Here is a 19311-nt window from a genome sequence, read left to right on the forward strand (position 1 = left end):
GGCACCTGGGTGGGTCAGTCAGTTAAGCAGCTGACTTTTGATCTCAGCTCAGGTCTTGATCTCAGGGTCATGAGTTCAAGCTCCCCAAGATGAATATATTGAGACTCAAATAAGAAAAAGTGACTGGGCTGATGTCACTGAGTTTGTGATGTATGGACCAGGGAGTCAAAGACAGATGTGCTACCTCCAAAGTCGCGAGCTTTCCAGGAGACCAGGGAAAGGAAAATACAAGTTGCTGGACCATACTTAAAGCTCCAAGGCATGTTCAGGTTTAGAAACAGAGCAATTTAATTCAAAGTGTCCTTTTTAACATCATCAGAAGAAATACTTTTGCAGTACTTTTCCAAAACTGAAAGCTGCTCTGCTCATTTATAATTTTTGGAGAAAGAAATATCCAGAAAAGTAGAAAAACATTTTAAACCAAAGACTTCCTCTTGGATTTAGATATATAGTCACCAATGAACCCCAAAAATGCACTTTATGAACAATCATTATCTTCTTTCCTAGTCATGTTTTACAGCTTTCTATGATTATCTAAGACCAATTTTTACTTTAGGTGTCTCACAGAAAACAATTTATTTTTCTGAAAGATTTTATTTATTTATTTGACAGAGACACAGCGAGAGAGGGAACACAAGCAGGGGTAGTGGGAGAAGGAGAAGCAGGCTTCCCGCTGAGCAGGGAGCCTGATGCAGGGCTCGATCCCAGGACCATGGGATCATGACCTGAGCCGAAGGCAGACGCTTAACGCCTGAGCCACCCAGGTGCCCCAAGACAGAAAACAATTTAAGAGCAAAAAGAATAATGTTATTTTTTAAGATAAATAATGTTATTATTTAAAAGCAAAAATAATGTTATTTTTAACATTAACTGGAATGAAAATGAAACAAAACAAACCTGAATTTACGACAAGCATATTTAAGTTTAATTTACATTAAGACCTTGTTTTCAATATGGTTAGGTGGTTAGCAAAAGATCGTTGGTTTTTATTTTTTCTTATTGTAGACTAAGGTATTTTGCAGTCTAACACCTGAAAAAAAGTTCTTTTAGATTGCAATGATAAGTTTTATTATCTCTCTCCCTTTGATTAGAGTTGATTATTTCTTTACAGAAAAATTCTTCTGATTTTATTTTTTCATTCTCAAAGAGGAGCCTTAGATGAGTATGATTCCATATTTTACCTTTGATATTTTATTTTGTCTTAATATGACTTGTCCAATTGCAATCATTATGAATTTTTGTACACTTTTTCCGCCTTTTCTTTAAGGGTGCAGCTGGGTGGTTCAGTCGGTTTTAAGCATCTGCCTTCGGCTCAGGTCATGAGCCCAGGGTCCTGGGATTGAGCCCAGAGTCGGGCTCCCTGCTCAGCAGGGAGCCTGCTTCTCCCTCTCCCTCTGCTACTCCCCCTGCTTGTGCTCTCTTGCTTACTCAATCAAATAAATAAATAAAATCTTAAAAAAAAAAACTCCGATAGATAAGAGTATTGTCCCAGCATTTATATCTTCTTGAGGTATTGACTCTTTTATCATTATATAATGTCCTTCTTTATCTCTTGTAACAACTTTTTTACTTAAAGTCTGTTTTGTCTGATATTAACACAGCTCTCTCTTGGTTACTACTTTCACTGAATATCTTTTCCATTCTTTTACTTTTGCCTTTTTTTTTTAAATTTAATTTTATTATGTTATGTTAGTCACCATACAATACATCATTTGTTTTTGATGTAGTGATCCACGATTCATTGTTTTCATATAATACCCAGTGCTCCATGCAGTACATGCCCTCCTTAATACCCACCACTGGGCTAACCAAGTTCCCCACCCCGCCTCCCCTCTAAAACCCTCAGTTTGTTTCTCAGAGTCCATAGTCTCTCATGGTTCATCTCCCCCTCTGACTCCCCCCCTTCATTTTCCCCTTCCTTCTCCTAATGTCCTCCCTGCTATTCCTTATGTTCCACAAATAAGTGAAACCATATGATAATTGACTTTCTCCGCTTGACTTCTTTCACTTAGCATAATCTCCTCCAGTCCCATCCATGTTGATGTAAAAGTTGGGTATTCAACCTTTCTGATGGCTGAGTAATATGCCCACTCTCGCCACTATTGTTCAACATAGTACTAGAAGTCCTAGCAACATCAATCAGACAACAAAAAGAAATAAAAGGTATTCAAATTGGCAAAGAAGAAGTCAAACTCTCTCTCTTCACAGATGACATGATACTTTGTGTGTAGACTCCATTGACAAATTACTAGAACTTGTACAGAAATTCAGTAATGTGGCAGGATACAAAATCAATGCACAGAAATTAGTTGCTTTCTTATACACTAATAATGCAACTGTAGAAAGAGAAATTAGAGAAATGATTCCATTTACAATAGCACCAAAAACCATAAGATACCTCAGAATAAACCTAACCAAAGAGGTAAAGGGTCTATACTCTAGGAACTATAGAACACTCATGAAAGAAATTGAAGAAGAAACAAAAAGATGGAAAAACATTCCATGCTCATGGACCAGAAGAATAAACATTGTCAAAATGTCTATGCTACCCAGAGTGATCTATACCTTCAACGCCATCCCAATCAACATTCCAATGACGTTTTTCAAAGTGCTGGAACAAACAATCCTAAAATTTGTATGGAATCAGAAAAGACCCTGATTGCCAAGGAAATGTTGAAAAAGAAAAACAAAGCTGGGGGCATCACCTTGCCTGATTTCAAGCTATACTACAAACCAGTGATCACCAAGACAGTATGGTACTGGCACAAAAAATGACATAGACCAATGCAACAGAACAGAGAGCCCAGATATGGACTCTCAACTCTATGGTCAAATAATCTTTGACAAAGCAGGAAAAAATATGCAATGGAAAAAAGACAGTCTCTTCAATAAAGGGTGCTGGGAAAATGGGACAGCCACATGCAGAAGAATGAAACTCAACCATTCTCTAAAACCATACACAAAGATAAACTCAAAGTGGATGAAAGACCTCAATGTGACACAGGAATCCATCCAAATCCTAGAGGAGAACATAGGCAGTAACCTCTTTGTCATCGGCCACAGCAACTTCTTTCAAGATACATCTCCAAAGGCTAGTGAAACAAAAGCAAAAATGAACTTTTGGGACTTCATCAAGATAAAAAGCTTCTGCACAGCAAAGGAAACAGTCAACAAAACAAAGAGGCAACCCACAGAATGGGAGAAGATATTTGCAAATGACACTACAGAAAAAGGGCTGGTATCCAAGATCTATAAAGAACTTCTCAAACTCAACACCCAAAAAACAAACAATCAAATAAAAAAAAATGGGCAGAAGACATTAACAGACACTTCTCTGAAGAAGACATACAAATAGCTAACAGACACATGAAAAAATGTTCATCATTATTAGCCATCAGGGAAATTCAAATCAAAACCACATTGAGATACCACCTTACACCAGTTAGAATGGCAAAAATTGACAAGGCAAGAAGCAACAAGTGTTGGAGAGGTTGTGGAGAAAGGGGAACCCTCTTACACTGTTGGTGGGAATGCAAGTTGGTACAGCCACTTTGGAAAACAGTGTGGAGGTGCCTCAAAAAATTAAAAATAGAGCTACCCTATGACCCAGCAATTGCACTACTCGGTATTTACCCCAAAGACACAGATGTAGTGAAAAGAAGGGCCATATGAACCCAATGTTCATAGCAGCAATGTCCGCAATAGCCAAACTGTGGAAAGAGCTGAGATGCCCTTCAACAGATGACTGGATAAAGAAGATATGGTCCATATATACAATGGAATATTACTCAGCCATCAGAAAGGATGAATACCCAACTTTTACATCAACATGGATGGGACTGGAGGAGATTATGCTAAGTGAAAGAAGTCAAGCGGAGAAAGTCAATTATCATATGGTTTCACTTATTTGTGGAACATAAGGAATAGCAGGGAGGACATTAGGAGAAGGAAGGGAAAAATGAAGGGGGGGAATTGGAGGGAGAGATGAACCATGAGAGACTATGGACTCCGAGTAACAAACTGAGGGTTTTAGAGGGAAGGGGGATGGGAGGATGGGTTAGCCCAGTGATGGAGCCCTGGGTGTTATAAGAAAACAGTGAATCATGTATCACTACATCAAAATCTAATCATGTATGGTGACTAACATAACATAATTAAATTAAATTACATTTTAAAAATAGCAATGTATTTAGAATGTTGTCTTTAATGGCAACAGTAATTAGCTAAAGGCACATTATTTTGATAAAAGTTAAACCTACTTCCTCCATGGTAGTTGGTTTCTTCTTCTCTAGAATAGGAAAATATTTTCTTTAGAATTAAAACTTACTAATTATTCCTTCTAATTATAATAGAGTTCGCAGGAGAAAGAGTGACTAGCAGAATGAGTGTGAATTACAATAACCTGGTGGTTGTCATTCAGTATGTCTCCTCTTTGATACAAATAGCATGATTAAAATGAATATTTTATGTTTTTTTTCTAATATTATAAGAATAAGTATTGATATTTCATGATGGGAAAGAACTGAGTAAGAAATAGATGAAATAACTGTAGGACCAGAGAACTAATAGAATAATAGTTACTGTCTTCTAACATTTGAAAATATATTGCTTAGGTAGTTACTTTGTCCATGGTTAGGTCAATTTCATAAGTATTTCCTGAGTACCCTCTGCAGTAAAGGCTGGGTGTTAAGTGCTGTGGAAACCTAGTCTGTAAGATACAAAGGGAAAAATAATATTTCTTTTCCTCAGTGCTATATATCTCCAGTGAATAACAAAGTGCAGCTCATGGGAAATGCATAACAAATATTTATAAACTGACTGGGACAAACATAGATGAAGGAGCATTATTCTTGACTTCCTTGATTCCAAATTATTGTATTTAACTGAATCTAAAATACCATCACTTGTAAGATACATTATTTTAATGTACTTTTGAGAAAAAAAAATGCCACCAATTATTTGTGACATGTCATAGATTTAGATGCATCCCAATATGAGATGTTAAAATGTAAAAAAAAAAAAAGGAAATGGGTCATATAATCCATAAAATATGGTAGCTGGATCATGAACAGTTTAGCTCACAGTGTCTAGAAACAGGCCTAGATTTGAATCAGGGCACCAAGGAATAGTAGACTTTATGCTGAAAGTCTCTGCTTTCAAGTTTAATCTGGCAAAGAAAAAAATAGGGCAAAATTTTGAATCCATTAGTCATCTGAAAGCTGTTTCCTAACATAAAATATATACAATGGAATATTACTCAGCCATCAAAAAGAATGAAATCTTGCCATTTGCAATGATATAGATGGAACTAGAGGGTATTATGCTAAGCGAAATAAGTCAGTCAGAGAAAGATAAGTATCATATGGTTTCATTCATATATGGAATTTAAGAAACAAAAGAGATGAACATAGGGAAGGGAAGGAAAAATAAAATAAGATGAAAATTGAGAGGGAGGAAAACCATAAGAGCAACTGAACTCTAGGAAACAAACTGAGGGTTGCTGGAGGGGAAGGGAGTGGGAGGAAGGGATAACTGGGTGATGGGCATTAAGGAGGGCACTTGATGTAATGAGCACTGGGTGTTATATGCAACTGATGAATCACTGAACTCTACTTCTGAAACCAATTTTTAAAATGTTTTTAATTTTGTCAAAGCAAAACAGAGAGGCCTTTTTGTGCAGTGGATTGACTGCATGGTTTGGCTTCAAACAGCCCTTGGTTCAAGTTATATTTCACCAGTTACCTTATTTTTCTAAGTCATTATAAAATGAATGTAATAAGTACACATGTTATGAGGTTGTTTTGTGGTTTACATGAGAAAGGCCTATAAATTACTCAGTACATAAATACAAATTATTTTCCTTTAACTGGATAATTATATGAAAATGAACATGATTTGTGTTTAATGGAAATTTGGGTACTAAGGGAGTAGAGAAGTCAGATACTTCATTTCAATCAGATAATCAAGAAATGCTCCCTGTAGGGGGGCTGCATTTGGACCTAGAGACCCAGGAGAAAGGAGATCAAAGATTGAGGTAGTTGAATTGTAAGATGGGATAATAAACCAGTTAAGTGACAGGAAATGGGCAATATGTGTCTGGCATGTTGGGACTCTGATGTATAGATTCTGTGTGCTTTCATGAATTCAGAATAATGAAAGATCTAAAACTGGTGGCTTTCCCGAGTGGTGGTTGCAAAGGATCATAATCAAATATCTGAGCAGCAGACTTGAGAATTGGCTAACAAGGGAAGGGTGACCTAAAGTTGGGTTAAAAGTCTATGACATTCCCATTCTTTACAGGACACAGCTACTAAACTAGCAGTTGTACTTAAATTTGAGAGAAGCAAAGAAGCCCCTGACCCAACCACACATAGTGGGCAGCCTTGGCAGGCAACAAAGCCCAGAGGGCCAGGCTCACACACTAGAGTGCTTACAACAGTCAAAGCCAGACCTTGCAGCCAGCTGCACCAGAGGCCTGCCCCACCTACCATGCACCACAGTAATCATGGCCAGTCCTCTTAGCCACACAAACCAGGAGCCAGCCCCACTCACCAGCATGCCTGTAAACATTGCAGCCAAGCCTTACAGACTGCTATGCCAGGGGATAGCCCCCCACACCAGCAAAACACCAGCAAATACACACCAATCATGACCCAACCACAACAGGAGGGTGCATGCATCCCTCATAGGGGATACCCTGAAGGCACTTGGCTCAGGTGACCAAGAGTGTTTGTGCTACGGGGCCCCACAGGACACCTTCTACATAAAGTGACTCCATTAGGACCAGGAGACATAACTGACATATCTAATGCATAGAAACAAACACAGAGAGTTAGGCACAATGATGACATAGAGAATCTGTTCCAAATAGAAGAACAAAAAACCCACAGAAAAGAACTGAACAAAAGAGATAAGAAATCTACTAGATAAAGAGTTCAAAGTAATGGTAATAATGATGCTTATCAAACTCAGGAGGAAAATGGATGAGCCACTGTGAGAAATTCAACAGAGAGCTAGAAAACATAAAAAATAGCAAATCAGAGCTGAAGAACACAATAACTGAAATGAAAAATACACTAGGAAAAAATCATAGCAGATTAGATGATGCAGAAGAATGGATCAGCAATCTGGAAGACAGAGCTGTGGAAATCACAGTTGGAACAACAAAAAGAAAAACAATATTAAAAATAATAGTTTAAGGGACCTCTGAGACAACATCAAGCATACTGACATTCATATTATAGGGGTCCCAGAAGGAGAAAAAAGAAAGAAAGGGACAGAAAACCACTTGAAGAAATAATGGCTAAAAACATTCCTAACCTGGTGAAGACATACAAGTCCAGGGAGCACAGAGAATCACAAATAAGATGAACCCAAAGAGACCAGCACCAAAACTGATTATACTCAAACTGTCAATGATGAAGCAGAAAGAGAAAAAAAAAACACCTAGTTATGTACAAAATAACCCCCATAATAATACACCTATAAGAATGGCTATTATCAAAAAGACAAGATATAACTAGTCCTGTAAGAACGCAGAAGAGAAAATGCTCATGCACTGTTGGGGGAAATGCAAAAAGGTAAAACCACTATGAAACACAGCATAGAGATTCCCCCCAAAATTAAAAATAAAATTACCATAAGATCCAGCAATTCTAATCTGAGTATTTATTAGAAGACAATAAAAACACTAATTTGAAAAAGATACAAGCACCTTTGCAGCATTATTTACAATAGCCAAGATATGGAAGCAACCTAACTCTCCATCAATAGATGAATAAAGAAGATATATATATAATGAAATATTATTCACCCAGTAAAAGACTGAAATCTTGCCATTTGCAACAACATGGATAAACCTAGCGGACCATGCTAAGTGAAATAAGTCAGACACAGAGGCACAAATACTGTATCATTTCACTTACACATGGAATCTAAAAAACAAAACAAACAAAACAAAACACAAACAGGATCATAGATACAGAGAACAATCAGGTAGTTCCCAGGGGCGATTAGGGTGGGCAGGGAGGGGGACTGGTTGAAATAGGAGAAAAAGATTAAAAGGCTCAAACTTCCAGTTATAGAATACATAATTAAAGGGGATGAAAGTTACAGAATAGGGAATATAGTTAACAATATTGTAACAACTTTGTATGGTGACAGATGGTAGCTAGATTTATCCTGGTGATCACTTTGGAATGCATATAAATGTTAAAAACTATGTCCATTGTATTAACAGTTCACTGCATTAGCACTGAAATTAACATATTATTGTATGTCAATATTTTGATAACAAATCAAAATAAACTTGAGGAGGGGAGAGCAGAAGATATTCATGATGTTGAGGTGCTCTGAGATAGTTGTCCTTAATGAAGGCACTAAGGGGAAGTCCAAACCAAAGCTTCATAGTTCAAAAAAGAAACTAGGCCCAGATGTCCCTGCCTGGTACCCCATCCTCAGTGCTACCTGGGACATACCAAGGTAAGCCCTCAGAGAGGTTGCAAGAGCCAGGGACAGAAAATTATTATCTATCATGACGCCTTCACCAGGCTAAGCACATGTTACTCTATGCACAGACTGTTGAAGACAGGGATGTGGGGCCACTTGGGGAGGGAGAACCTATGTAATTCCTCTGGATCCTTGGAGACAATCCTGCACAAAGTTAATGTGTGTTCTTCTTCTTATTCTCTCCCCCACCAAACACCAGAGATTTAGTGACACAGCATCAGCGGATACTCCCATGAGGGAAGCAAGGGCTGTAAGTATCTATACCTTGGGAAGGATGGTAAGAATCCATGCAAAGGAGCATTCAGATTTAAGAAGCATTAGATTTTCTACAATCAGACACATTTTCTGTATGTGGTCTCTTGGCACAGTTTGTCTTCTTTTTCACTAATCATTCCAGGGAGCTGAATAGATGAGGCAAGACTTTGATGTCCTTCCCAGGTAAGAAGTGAACTTTGAGAATGCCTGATCAGAAGGTGTGAATATCTGATCTCAGACAGATAATTAGTCATCACTGGACACTAAGAGAGCTAACTTATCTTTGAGCTAAATGTTGAGATTTATATATATATATATTCATTCTATATATATATTCTATATATATATATCAATTCTATATATATATCAATATATATATATTCATTCTACAGTTGAATCCTTCTTTACCCAGTCTACTTGTGAGTTACATTCCCCTGACCTCAGGGTGTGAAATATCAGCCAAAGAACAAGAAAATTCACTCCCTCTCTCTCACTTTACCTTCTCCATCTTTCTTTGCCCTAGAACTATTTACATTCAATTCAACGGTTTTGTATGTCTTCCGTACTTCCACTGCAAATGATGTGGAAAGAAGCATCTTGATTAAAAATAATGGTTCTTTTTTAAATTCTTTATTTAAATTCAATTTAGTTAACATACACTGTATTATTAGATTCAAGGGTAGAATTTAGTGATTCATCAGGTGCATACAACACCCAGTGTTCATTACATCAAGTGCCCTCCTTAATACCCATCTCCCAATTATCCCTTCCCCCACCCACCTCCTCTCCAGCAACTCTGTTTGCTTCCTAGAGTTCAGCATCTCTTATGGTTTGCCTCCCTCTCTATTTTCATCTTATTTTTAAAAGGATGGTTCTTCATCAACCACAAACTAGGTGAAATAGCTATTTCATGATTATACAGATGTGCATTTGCCAAGGATAATCTTTATGAGAAGCTAACCTGAACCTGATTCATAGACTGCATCTGTGGTTCCTGTGATTATCAGCCACAGACCAAGGAGGAAAAGGGAATCAAGCCTTCTATAGGCCTCCTCCTCCTTCTCCCTCTCACCTTCAATCTGTTTTCTTTTTTTTAAGATTTATTTATTTATTTGAGAGAGAGAGAGAGCACACTGTGCAGAGAGGCAGAGGGAGAAGAGAGAGTCTTTAGCGACTCTAGGCTTAGCATGGAGCCCAATGTGGAGCTGGATGTCATGACCCCAAGATCATGACCTGAGCCAAAACTAAGAGTCAGACTCAACCAACTGTGTCATCCAGGTGCCCCCCACCTTCAATCTGTTTTCTATAGATTTCTATCACAAAGATTCTAAAAGAACAAGTGAAAATACACCTTTGGCTCTGATTTGTTCATATTCATGAAGAAAATCATTAGGGTAAATGCCCTTTTACAACTCCTCGTTCTCATTGTAAGAACCAGATGGAAAGATGCATGTCCTAGATGACATAAGAACATTAACTGACAGGACCTTTTACCTGTAGGTGCATACAAGTCCATGGGAATGTCCAACCTGACAAGACTCTCTGAATTCATCCTCGTAGGACCGTCCTCTCACCCTGAGGACCAGAAGCCACTCTTTGCCCTCTTTCTTATCATGTACCTGGTCACCTTGGTGGGGAATCTGCTCATCATCTTGGCTATCCGCTCTGATCCTAAACTCCAAAACCCCATGTATTTCTTCCTGAGCATCTTGTCCTTTGCTGGTATTTGCTACACAACAGTCATAGTCCCCAAGATGTTAGTGAACTTATCAGAGGTGAAAACCATCTCCTATGCTGGATGTCTGGCATAGATGTATTTCTTCCTGGTCTTTGGAAACATAGACAGTTATCTCCTGGCAGCTATGGCCATTGACCACTCTGTAGCCATTTGTAACCCCTTCCGTTATGTCACTGTGATGAACCACAGACACTGTATGCTGCTAGTGACCTTCTCCATAGCTTTCTCCTGCCTCCACTCCCTTCTACATGCCCTCCTGGTGAATCGGCTCACCTTCCGTGCATCAAACGTTATCCAACATTTTTCTGTGATGTCAACCCTGTTCTAAAACTGGCCTGTTCTTCCTCTTCTGTCAACAAAATCGTGGCCATGACAGAAGGGATGGCTTCTGTGATGGCCCCATGTATCTGCACTGTCATCTCTTACCTGAGAATCCCCATTGCTGTCTTCAATATTCCCTCAGTGGCTGGAAAATGCAAAGCCTTCTCCACCTGCAGCTCCCATCTCACAGTGGTGACTCTGTTTTATGGGAGTATTGGCTATGTCTATTTCCACCCTTTGTCCACCTATACTGTCAAAGACCGAGTAGCAACAATCATCTACACTGTACTGACATCTATGTTGAATCCATTTATCTATAGTTTGAGAAACAAAGACATGAAACAGGGCTTAGAGAAACTGATAAGCAGGATTAAGGCTCAAATGGATATGCTTTCTACTACACAAGCCAACAAAATCCGTGGATTCTGATATCAAAGTGTGGGTGTGGGTGCTCATGTACACACACCTGCACAAACTCACAGGTGCACACACATGCACACACACACATCAGCATGTGAGAAAAATTTTTTGGGAAAATATACTCTTTGCTCAATTGTAGCTGCACCCTGTAGTTTTCCAACCTGTGGTCTCTGTCATACCATGGTTGACAGTACCTTCCATGTCTCGGTACCTATGCTACAATGTAGATCACCTCAATATCTCTCTATTCCAGAAAATCACATCCCTTTATTCCTTCCATATTTATAGGGAACCTCCCATATTTCCTTCATTTATAAATTCATCCAAGTTTGGTCACTTGAATTACAAAAGAATCTTTGTACATTTATTTTTTTTAAATTTTATTATGTTATGTTAGTCACCATACAATTTTTGTACATTTATGTAGAAATCTATATATGTGCAAAAATGTCTTGCATTGGGGTGCCTGGGTGGCTCAGTCATTAAGCATTTGCCTTCAGCTCAGGTCATGATCCCAGGGTCCTGGGATCAAGCCCTACATTGGGCTCCATGCTCAGCAGGGAGCCTGCTCGTCCCTCTCCCACTCCCCCTGCTTGTATTCCTGCTCTCCCTATCTCTCTGTCACATAAACAAAATCTTTAATAAAAAAAATGTTTTGCATTTATAACTACTCTGTTCTATCTGAAATAGAAGATTTTTTTGCAAGTGGTTGGGTGAATGTGTGTGTGTGTGTGTGTGTGTTACCTCCTTATTAGACTAGGAGCTTCCCAACTGCAGATCAGAATGTTTTCTGATCATGCCATGATATAACTCGGGTCTCTTTTATTAATTCTCCCAACAGCTGGATATCCTGGGCTCTGGAGTCATTAGATTCACAAAACCTAACATCAATCACATAACTGACTATTAGTAAGCCAGCTCTATGCCTCTGTAGTGTTCTGTTCTCTACTCTTCCTGCCTTTCATAAGCTCAGGTTGCATTCATCAAACAACGCTTCCTGAAACTCCTTGCCTATGTGCTCCTCTCTCTAAAGATGCCTGTATTTCCATGTGTTTTCTATTTGTTAGTTTTTTCAGAATGAAGGAAAATTTGTTCTATGTAATCAGAAATGCTCCCTATGGCCACTGAAGACAGAATCAAAAATCAATGGATGTATGTATTATATGTTGGCTAATTGAACATAATAAAAAAAAAAGAAAAGAAAAATCAGTGGATGTAAACTATTAGTAAGAAGCTTTTGGTTTACAAAGCCTCATAAAAAAGAGGTTCTTTTAAAAAAAATAATGATGTACTATATGTTGGCTAATTGAACATAATAAATAAATAAAAATACATGTGGTTTTTGATGTAGTGTTCAACAATTCATTAGTTGTGTATTTTTATTTATAATTGAGCTCCATTCATTTCCCACCTTTCATGGATATCATTGCTCCTTCCAAGTCCCATTTCTAAACTCTCAGGACTTACACAACTTCCCCTGATGTCTTCAAAGACCCAACAGGATTTTTCTTGTTTGTTTTTTGTTTTGTTTTGTTTAGATTAGTCTGTACTTTGGTACTATGCTGATTCAGTTGCTGACATCTGACCTTTTCCCATTCATTTGTCACTATGGGTGATGACTAGGCCATGCTTATGAGATTGATGACTGGCCCACATGTCTTCTTATGCTCTGTAATGATGATCCAATGGTGATATCAGCCTTGGCCAACATGAAGGGTTCTTGCTACAGCCCTTTGATGTTGGTCTAGTCTCTCCACCAACCTGGCTTCTCTCACTCATCTATTTGGTTTTTTTTTATTTACATTCAATTAATTAACATATAGTGTATTATTAGTTTCAGAGGTAGAATTCAGTGATTCACCAGTTGTATATAAAACCCAGTGCTCATTACATCACGTGCCCTCCTTAATGACCATCATTCATCTATTTGAATGAGCCACTCTAGGTCCTTAAAAAACATTTAAATAACCTCCAGGAAAATACTTAGTGCAATATCCAGTCCTCTGATGTCTACAAATACAATGCCACCATTTTCTATTGCTCTTTTTAATTTCAAGAGCAAAAGGAGCACCAGTATAGTCCTCATATTGCACAGGGCCCATGTCCAATCTACTGTCAGATTCACAGACTTAAAGGACCCTGCAAGAGACTCTCTATTGTTATCTAAATATGTCCCATTGCTTTGATTTCTCCTTCATCTCTTCCCTGGGATATATGTGGATTCCAAGTGATGACTCTTAAGAGCTAAGAATCTGGTGTTTAACACGTTGGGGTTTTGGATGGAATTGTGTTTCCCCATGATTTCATAAGTTGACATCCTAACCCCCTCATCTCAGAATGTGACTTATTTGGGGATAGGGTCTTTAAAGAGGTAATTAAGTTAAAATGTCTTTCAGGTGGTCCCCAATCCAAGATGACCGGTGTCCTTATAGGAAGAGAAGATTAAAACACAAACATACACAGATGTAAGATCTTGTGAAGATACTGCAAAGCCAAAAAGAATGTCCTCAGAAGAAACCAACCCTACCAATACCTTGCCCTGACTTCCAGCTTCCAGAATTGTGAGAAAATAAATTTCCATTGCTTAAGTCACCCAATCAATGGCACTTTATTATGGCAGCCCCAGAAAACTAATACAATATACTTGATAATTCTGCTGCAGAGAACTGAAAAGTACTGGGGCGTCTGGGCAGCTCAGTTGGTTAAGCATCCAACTCTTGGTTTCAGCTCAGGTCATGATCTCAGGATTGTGGGATTTAGCCCCATATCAGGCTCCTTGCTCAGCATGGGGTCTGCTTACGATTCTCTTCTTTTCCCTCTGCCCATCCCGCTGCTTGCACTCTCTCTCTCTCTCAAAAAAATAAATTCTTTAAAAAAAAAAAAGAAGTGAAAAGTAAGCAATGCTTTAGCCCCCAATTTTTTTTTTTTTAGTGTGTAGGGATAGGTACTTTTTTTATTGTTATGTCACCATACCCCCCAATTTTTAATTCACAATATCTGCTTGCCATAAATCTTCCATTTTGGCAATGAAATCTGTTTTCAAAACCTGAAGGTCTCTGATTCATCAATTATCTCATATATCTCTTATATCTTTTATATATCTAATATAAAACTGGGAACTTACCATAACCTCTAGTTCACCTAGAAATTAAGACCCAGATCACAACTAGCGAGAGATGGGGGTGAAAAAGTCAACATTACAACAAAAAGACAAGGGAACACTGATTAAACTGAAGTCTCAACTAGCTAAAGAATTACTATGACCACAGGACCTTTGAAGATGTCCTGCCATCGGTCTCATGAGTTATGTGGGAAATCTGAGACAGTCTTACCTTCCTGTTAAGCTCTGAAAGAGAAGAACCTGTGACAGCTCCTTATCCGGCCTTCTTCTAACACAGGTGAGGTCAAAGCTGAATAGCCAGGTTCTCCCTAGTATGATTTTACTTGACCTGGTTTGAATTTTACTAAATTGTTTTTCCATTTATTTCTTTTTTCTTTTTTTCTTTTATTTATTTTATTTTATGTTAATCACCATACATTACATCATTAGTTTTCCATTTATTTCTAACATTAATAACTAGAAGCCAACTCTCCACTATAGAGAACTGATGGTTACCAGAGGAGAGGTGGGTGGGGTCATGGGTTCAACAGGTGATAAGGATTAAAGAGTGCACTTGTGATGAGGACGAGGTGTTGTATGCAAGTGTTGAATCACTATATTGTATACCTCAAACTAATATTACACTGTATGTTAACTAACTGGAATTTCAATAAAAACTCTCAAAAAAGAAAAAATAATTAGTCCACCACTTTAATTTATAAGAAAAACAAAGAAAGATAAGGACCTTAGATGCACGGCTAGGTCCACAAAAAAGAAGGAGCCAAGTACAACCAAGACTGAAAAAGATAAAGAAATAGCAAATCATTCTTCAAACAGTTTAACTACTATACTGACATCTTTATGTCATACAAAGGGAATATAAGTGCTATGTATGAGTATCTGCTTAGGGTTCCTCTCTCTACAGGAGATTTCAGACAAGATCATTTTGCTCAAAAGAAAAACTATAGGTGTTTCAGGGGCCCCAAGTTTTCCCCAATACATTCTTGATGAGTTTGAAAGGAAGGAGAAGTCATGAGATGAGATGAGGCTGGGGACTGTGAGGCTGAAGTGCCCATGGGAATTCCTCCACACTAGGCTGGCCAAAGTGCACCTAGAAACAGGATTTCCACTGGGAAGTTAATCTGTTGTGCCAGAATAGCAACTAAGGTCCAAAGCCAAGGATGAAGGCTCTAATTCCTACATTCTAAAGAATGTTCTAGCACTGGTAGGCTAACCCCCACCCATCAGGGCTTTTGGAAAGCAACTAGCACAAGCTCTACTACCACCAACTACCACTCAAGTCTCCTACTTCCATTTTGCCATTTTTCCTTGGGCAGCATTTTCATTAATAACCTCACAGAAAGAGGCAGCTGAGTCTTAGAGCAGGACCCCAATTTTCTTGAGTTCCCTGGCCATAATGCCTTCATAATTTCCATCATCTTGTGAACTAACATTGACCTTTTATCATACATTTTTAATAAATTTAAAAATGCCAGCCAATGTACACCAAGTCACCATGGTAATGTGAAGATAACTAGCATAAATCAATCACCTATAATTCTGACTGATGGGAATTAATGACCTCATTTTAAAGAAGAGGAAACTGAAATTCAAAGAGGTGAAGTGACTTGCCCAAAGTCACCAGCAACTAAGTGGTAAACAGAATTCAAACTCAGAATTGACTAACTCTGCGTCCCAAGTGCCTACCCAAACACGATGGGTAGAAATGGGAGCTATCTGTGACCCCACCTTAACTTGTGTGAGGATATCCTCAAGAACAGCCACAACTTTCCCCAGAATCCTTTCTTGGCTCCTATTCCAGAAGAGTTCTGAACCCGATGACTGATGTTCTGACCAGGACATCAACACTTTTATTCTCAATGTACAGCATGCTTCTCTGACTACACAATGAAATGGGTGTGCCTGGGTAGTCTGTTTCTTTGACTAGGGACAGTGTTGTGATCAGTTGTGGCCATGGTTACATTGAGAATGATTTGATGTGCTGAGAGGCTCCAGGCTTAATTCCCAAGTAACCATTCAAAAGACAAACCTTTACCCCAGAACTCAATTTAATTGGGATGTAAAAGGAGCTACCCTCAGTGGTTAATTAGCATTGAAGTAAAGGATCCTAGAGGTTCACCAGCAAGATCTCCCCAGAGCCTCATTAAGAAAGTTGAGATTGTATCTCATCCCTCTGAGGCAGCTTCTACCATGATAGTTGTTCAGAAACTTTTCTGGCACAATGTCATTAGTGAGTTCTCCTGCTTTCCCCTGGGCTCCCATCAAGGGGCCATATTCTGCTCTGATTCTAGAAAGGTAATTGAGGATGCCATAACTCTAAGGCTTTGCCTCCTCCCACCTGAGCCCATTCATGCAAGAGCAGCATTGGAGGGAGCTACTGAGTAACCAATTTAGAGGAAAATAATGTTTAAACCAGTTCTAGCCAGAACCTTTTCCCTTATATGCTTTGAAGAACATTTTCCTTGAGGCATAGAAATCAACTCCCCCATTCCTTTTGGTCTCCTAATTAAAGACCTTTGCAATAGTGTCTATTTTATCCAAAGCAGTGGTTCTCAGCCTCCTCTGCACATGTAGCATCACCTGGGGACCTTACAAAAAGATCCGGATGCCCAGGACCACACCCCAGACCAATTAAATCAAAGTCTCTAAGATGTAACCCAGGTATCAGTAGTTTTAAAGCTCCCAGGTAATTCCAATGAACAGCCAAGGTTGTGAACCACTGATCTCTTTGGGGGACCCCAGTTGGCGTGTGAAATTTGATAGTGCCATTGTTGTGATTTTAAGGTTTAGCAAATTAATAGCCTTCTTCCCCTCTCTCGTAGGTATGTTTTTATGTATCATGAAGTATTTATTTAAGGTTTTTATGTGTCAGTATTTGATGCTAAGAGAGGACACAAAGAAGGCACTGTGTTAAAAAATATTTTAATTCAGGGCGCCTGGGTGGCTCAGTCGTTAGGTGTCTGCCTTCGGCTCAGGTCATGATCCCAGGGTCCTGGGATCGGGCCCCGCATCGGGATCCCTGCTCCACGGGAAGCCTGCTTCTCCCACTCCCACTCCCCCTGCTTGTGTTCCCTCTCTCGCTGTGTCTCTGTCAAATAAATAAAATCTTTTAAAAAAATAAATAAAACTGGGAAATAGATATACAGAATCAAAACATGGAAATACATATAGTTGACCCATGAACAATGTGGGGATTAGAGGCACTGACCCCCTGTGCAGTGGAAAATCCATGCATAACTTTTGACTCCCTAAATACTTAACTACTAATAGCCTACTGTTGACCAGAAGCCTTACAGATAGGGGCACCTGGGTGGCTCAGTCATTAAGCAGCTGCCTTCGGCTCAGGTCATGATCCCAGGGTCCTGGGATCAAGCCCCACATCGGGCTCCCTGCTCAGCGGGAAGCCTGCTTCTCCCTCTCCCACTCCTCCTGCTTGTGTTCCCTCTCTCGCTGTGTCTCTCTCTGTCAAATAAATAAAATCTTTAAAAAATATATTTCAATTCTATTTTTCTCACCTTCCACATTGCTTTCCTTTTTTTTTACTTTCTGAGAATATAGATAACACATGAATACAGTCTAGTTATGAAAATTAAACAGAAGTTATAATGTACAAACTGAAAACCCCTCCTGAATTTCACCCACAAACCTGTTACATAGAGAAAGATATCTTCACACATGCAAATATAAAGATTAAAAGCATTTGTTGTGATGAGCACCGGGTGTTGTATGGAACTATTGAATCACTGTATTGTACACTCGAAACTAATATTACACTAACATTAACTAACTTGAATTTATTTTTTTATTTTAAGTCTTTTTATTATTACTATGTTCAGTTAGCCAACAAATAGTACATCATTAGTTTTTGATGTAGTGTTCAACGATTCATTAGTTGCATATAACTAACTCGAATTTAAATTAAAACTTATTTAAAAATTTTTTAAAGGCTCTTTAAGACTTTTATAGACCAATCCACAACCCCGACAATTTCATTCGAATATAATTATGTGTAGAGAATCTAAAAGATTGGTCTATAAAAGTCTTCAAAAAAAAAAGGAAAGATGAAGAACTATGGACATTAAGGATGAAGTAAAATCGGAAAATATTAACCATGTTGGTTTCGGTTGCTAAAATTCTTTAAGGAAATTTGTGTTTTATAGTGGAAGATATGTTTATTCTAATTTCTATTTAAATGTGTTGCAATTCTTCCTTGAATTGTGTTTGGAAAAGATTGCAAAATTTCTTGGTGTATCAATTTTCCTAAAATAAATTACTCGAAGCAGAAAAAAAAAATAAAGGCTCTTTAAATAGAAAAAAAAAATTAAGAGGATTGAAATCACACTAAATAAATATATTACCTTCGAACTTGACTCTTCACCTAAAAATATGTCTTAAGGATGGTTCCAAGTCACTACTATCTACAATATACTATTGTTTTTAACTTGTTCGTATTATTTTAATAATAATAATAATTTATAATATGAAGCTACCATAATTTAACCATGTCTTCATTCCCGAGCATTTAAACTGTTTCTATTTTCTCTTGTATCTATTATAAACAATACTTCTATGAATACCTTGTATACATACATTGTTCAAATGTGCACACATCCATTGTTCAAATGCCTTATATACATAAAAGTGGAATTTGAGAGATACTGTCAAGTTGTTCTCCAAAATGGGCTGTGCCAAATGCACAGAAAGTGCATTTCTGTGCCAATCTGTAGTACATGAAGCACCTTTCTCCTCACACATTCAATACCATGTAGTATCACCATCTTCTATGGTGATACGTCTACTGGTCAAAATAAATAATACTTTATGTCTTTTATACGTTTATTGGTCCTTCCTATTTCTTCCACTGTGAATTACCTGTTTATATCCTTTTCTCATTTTTCTATTGAAGTATTAGCCAGAATGGATTTCTACATTGCAACAGCAAATTAAT

The 19311-nt window shown here is 38.2% G+C and overlaps 2 protein-coding genes across 2 annotated transcripts in view; one reads left to right on the forward strand and one right to left on the reverse strand.

The window, feature by feature from the left end:
* LOC123849976 (olfactory receptor 1L8-like) overlaps positions 1-19311 on the reverse strand; it is a 254310-nt gene that overhangs the window by 146558 nt on the left and 88441 nt on the right. The window lies entirely within an intron of this gene.
* LOC123842902 (olfactory receptor 1L3-like) lies at positions 10284-11251 on the forward strand. Its single transcript, XM_064579155.1, is given in 2 exon segments — positions 10284-10803; positions 10806-11251. Coding segments are annotated over 2 exon segments (966 nt in total).

The sequence above is a fragment of the Mirounga angustirostris genome, unplaced genomic scaffold (genome assembly GCF_029215605.1).
Source record: "Mirounga angustirostris isolate CCGP_5_RB_7025 unplaced genomic scaffold, mMirAng1.0.hap1 SCAF_15, whole genome shotgun sequence".
Classification (NCBI taxonomy): domain Eukaryota; kingdom Metazoa; phylum Chordata; class Mammalia; order Carnivora; family Phocidae; genus Mirounga; species Mirounga angustirostris.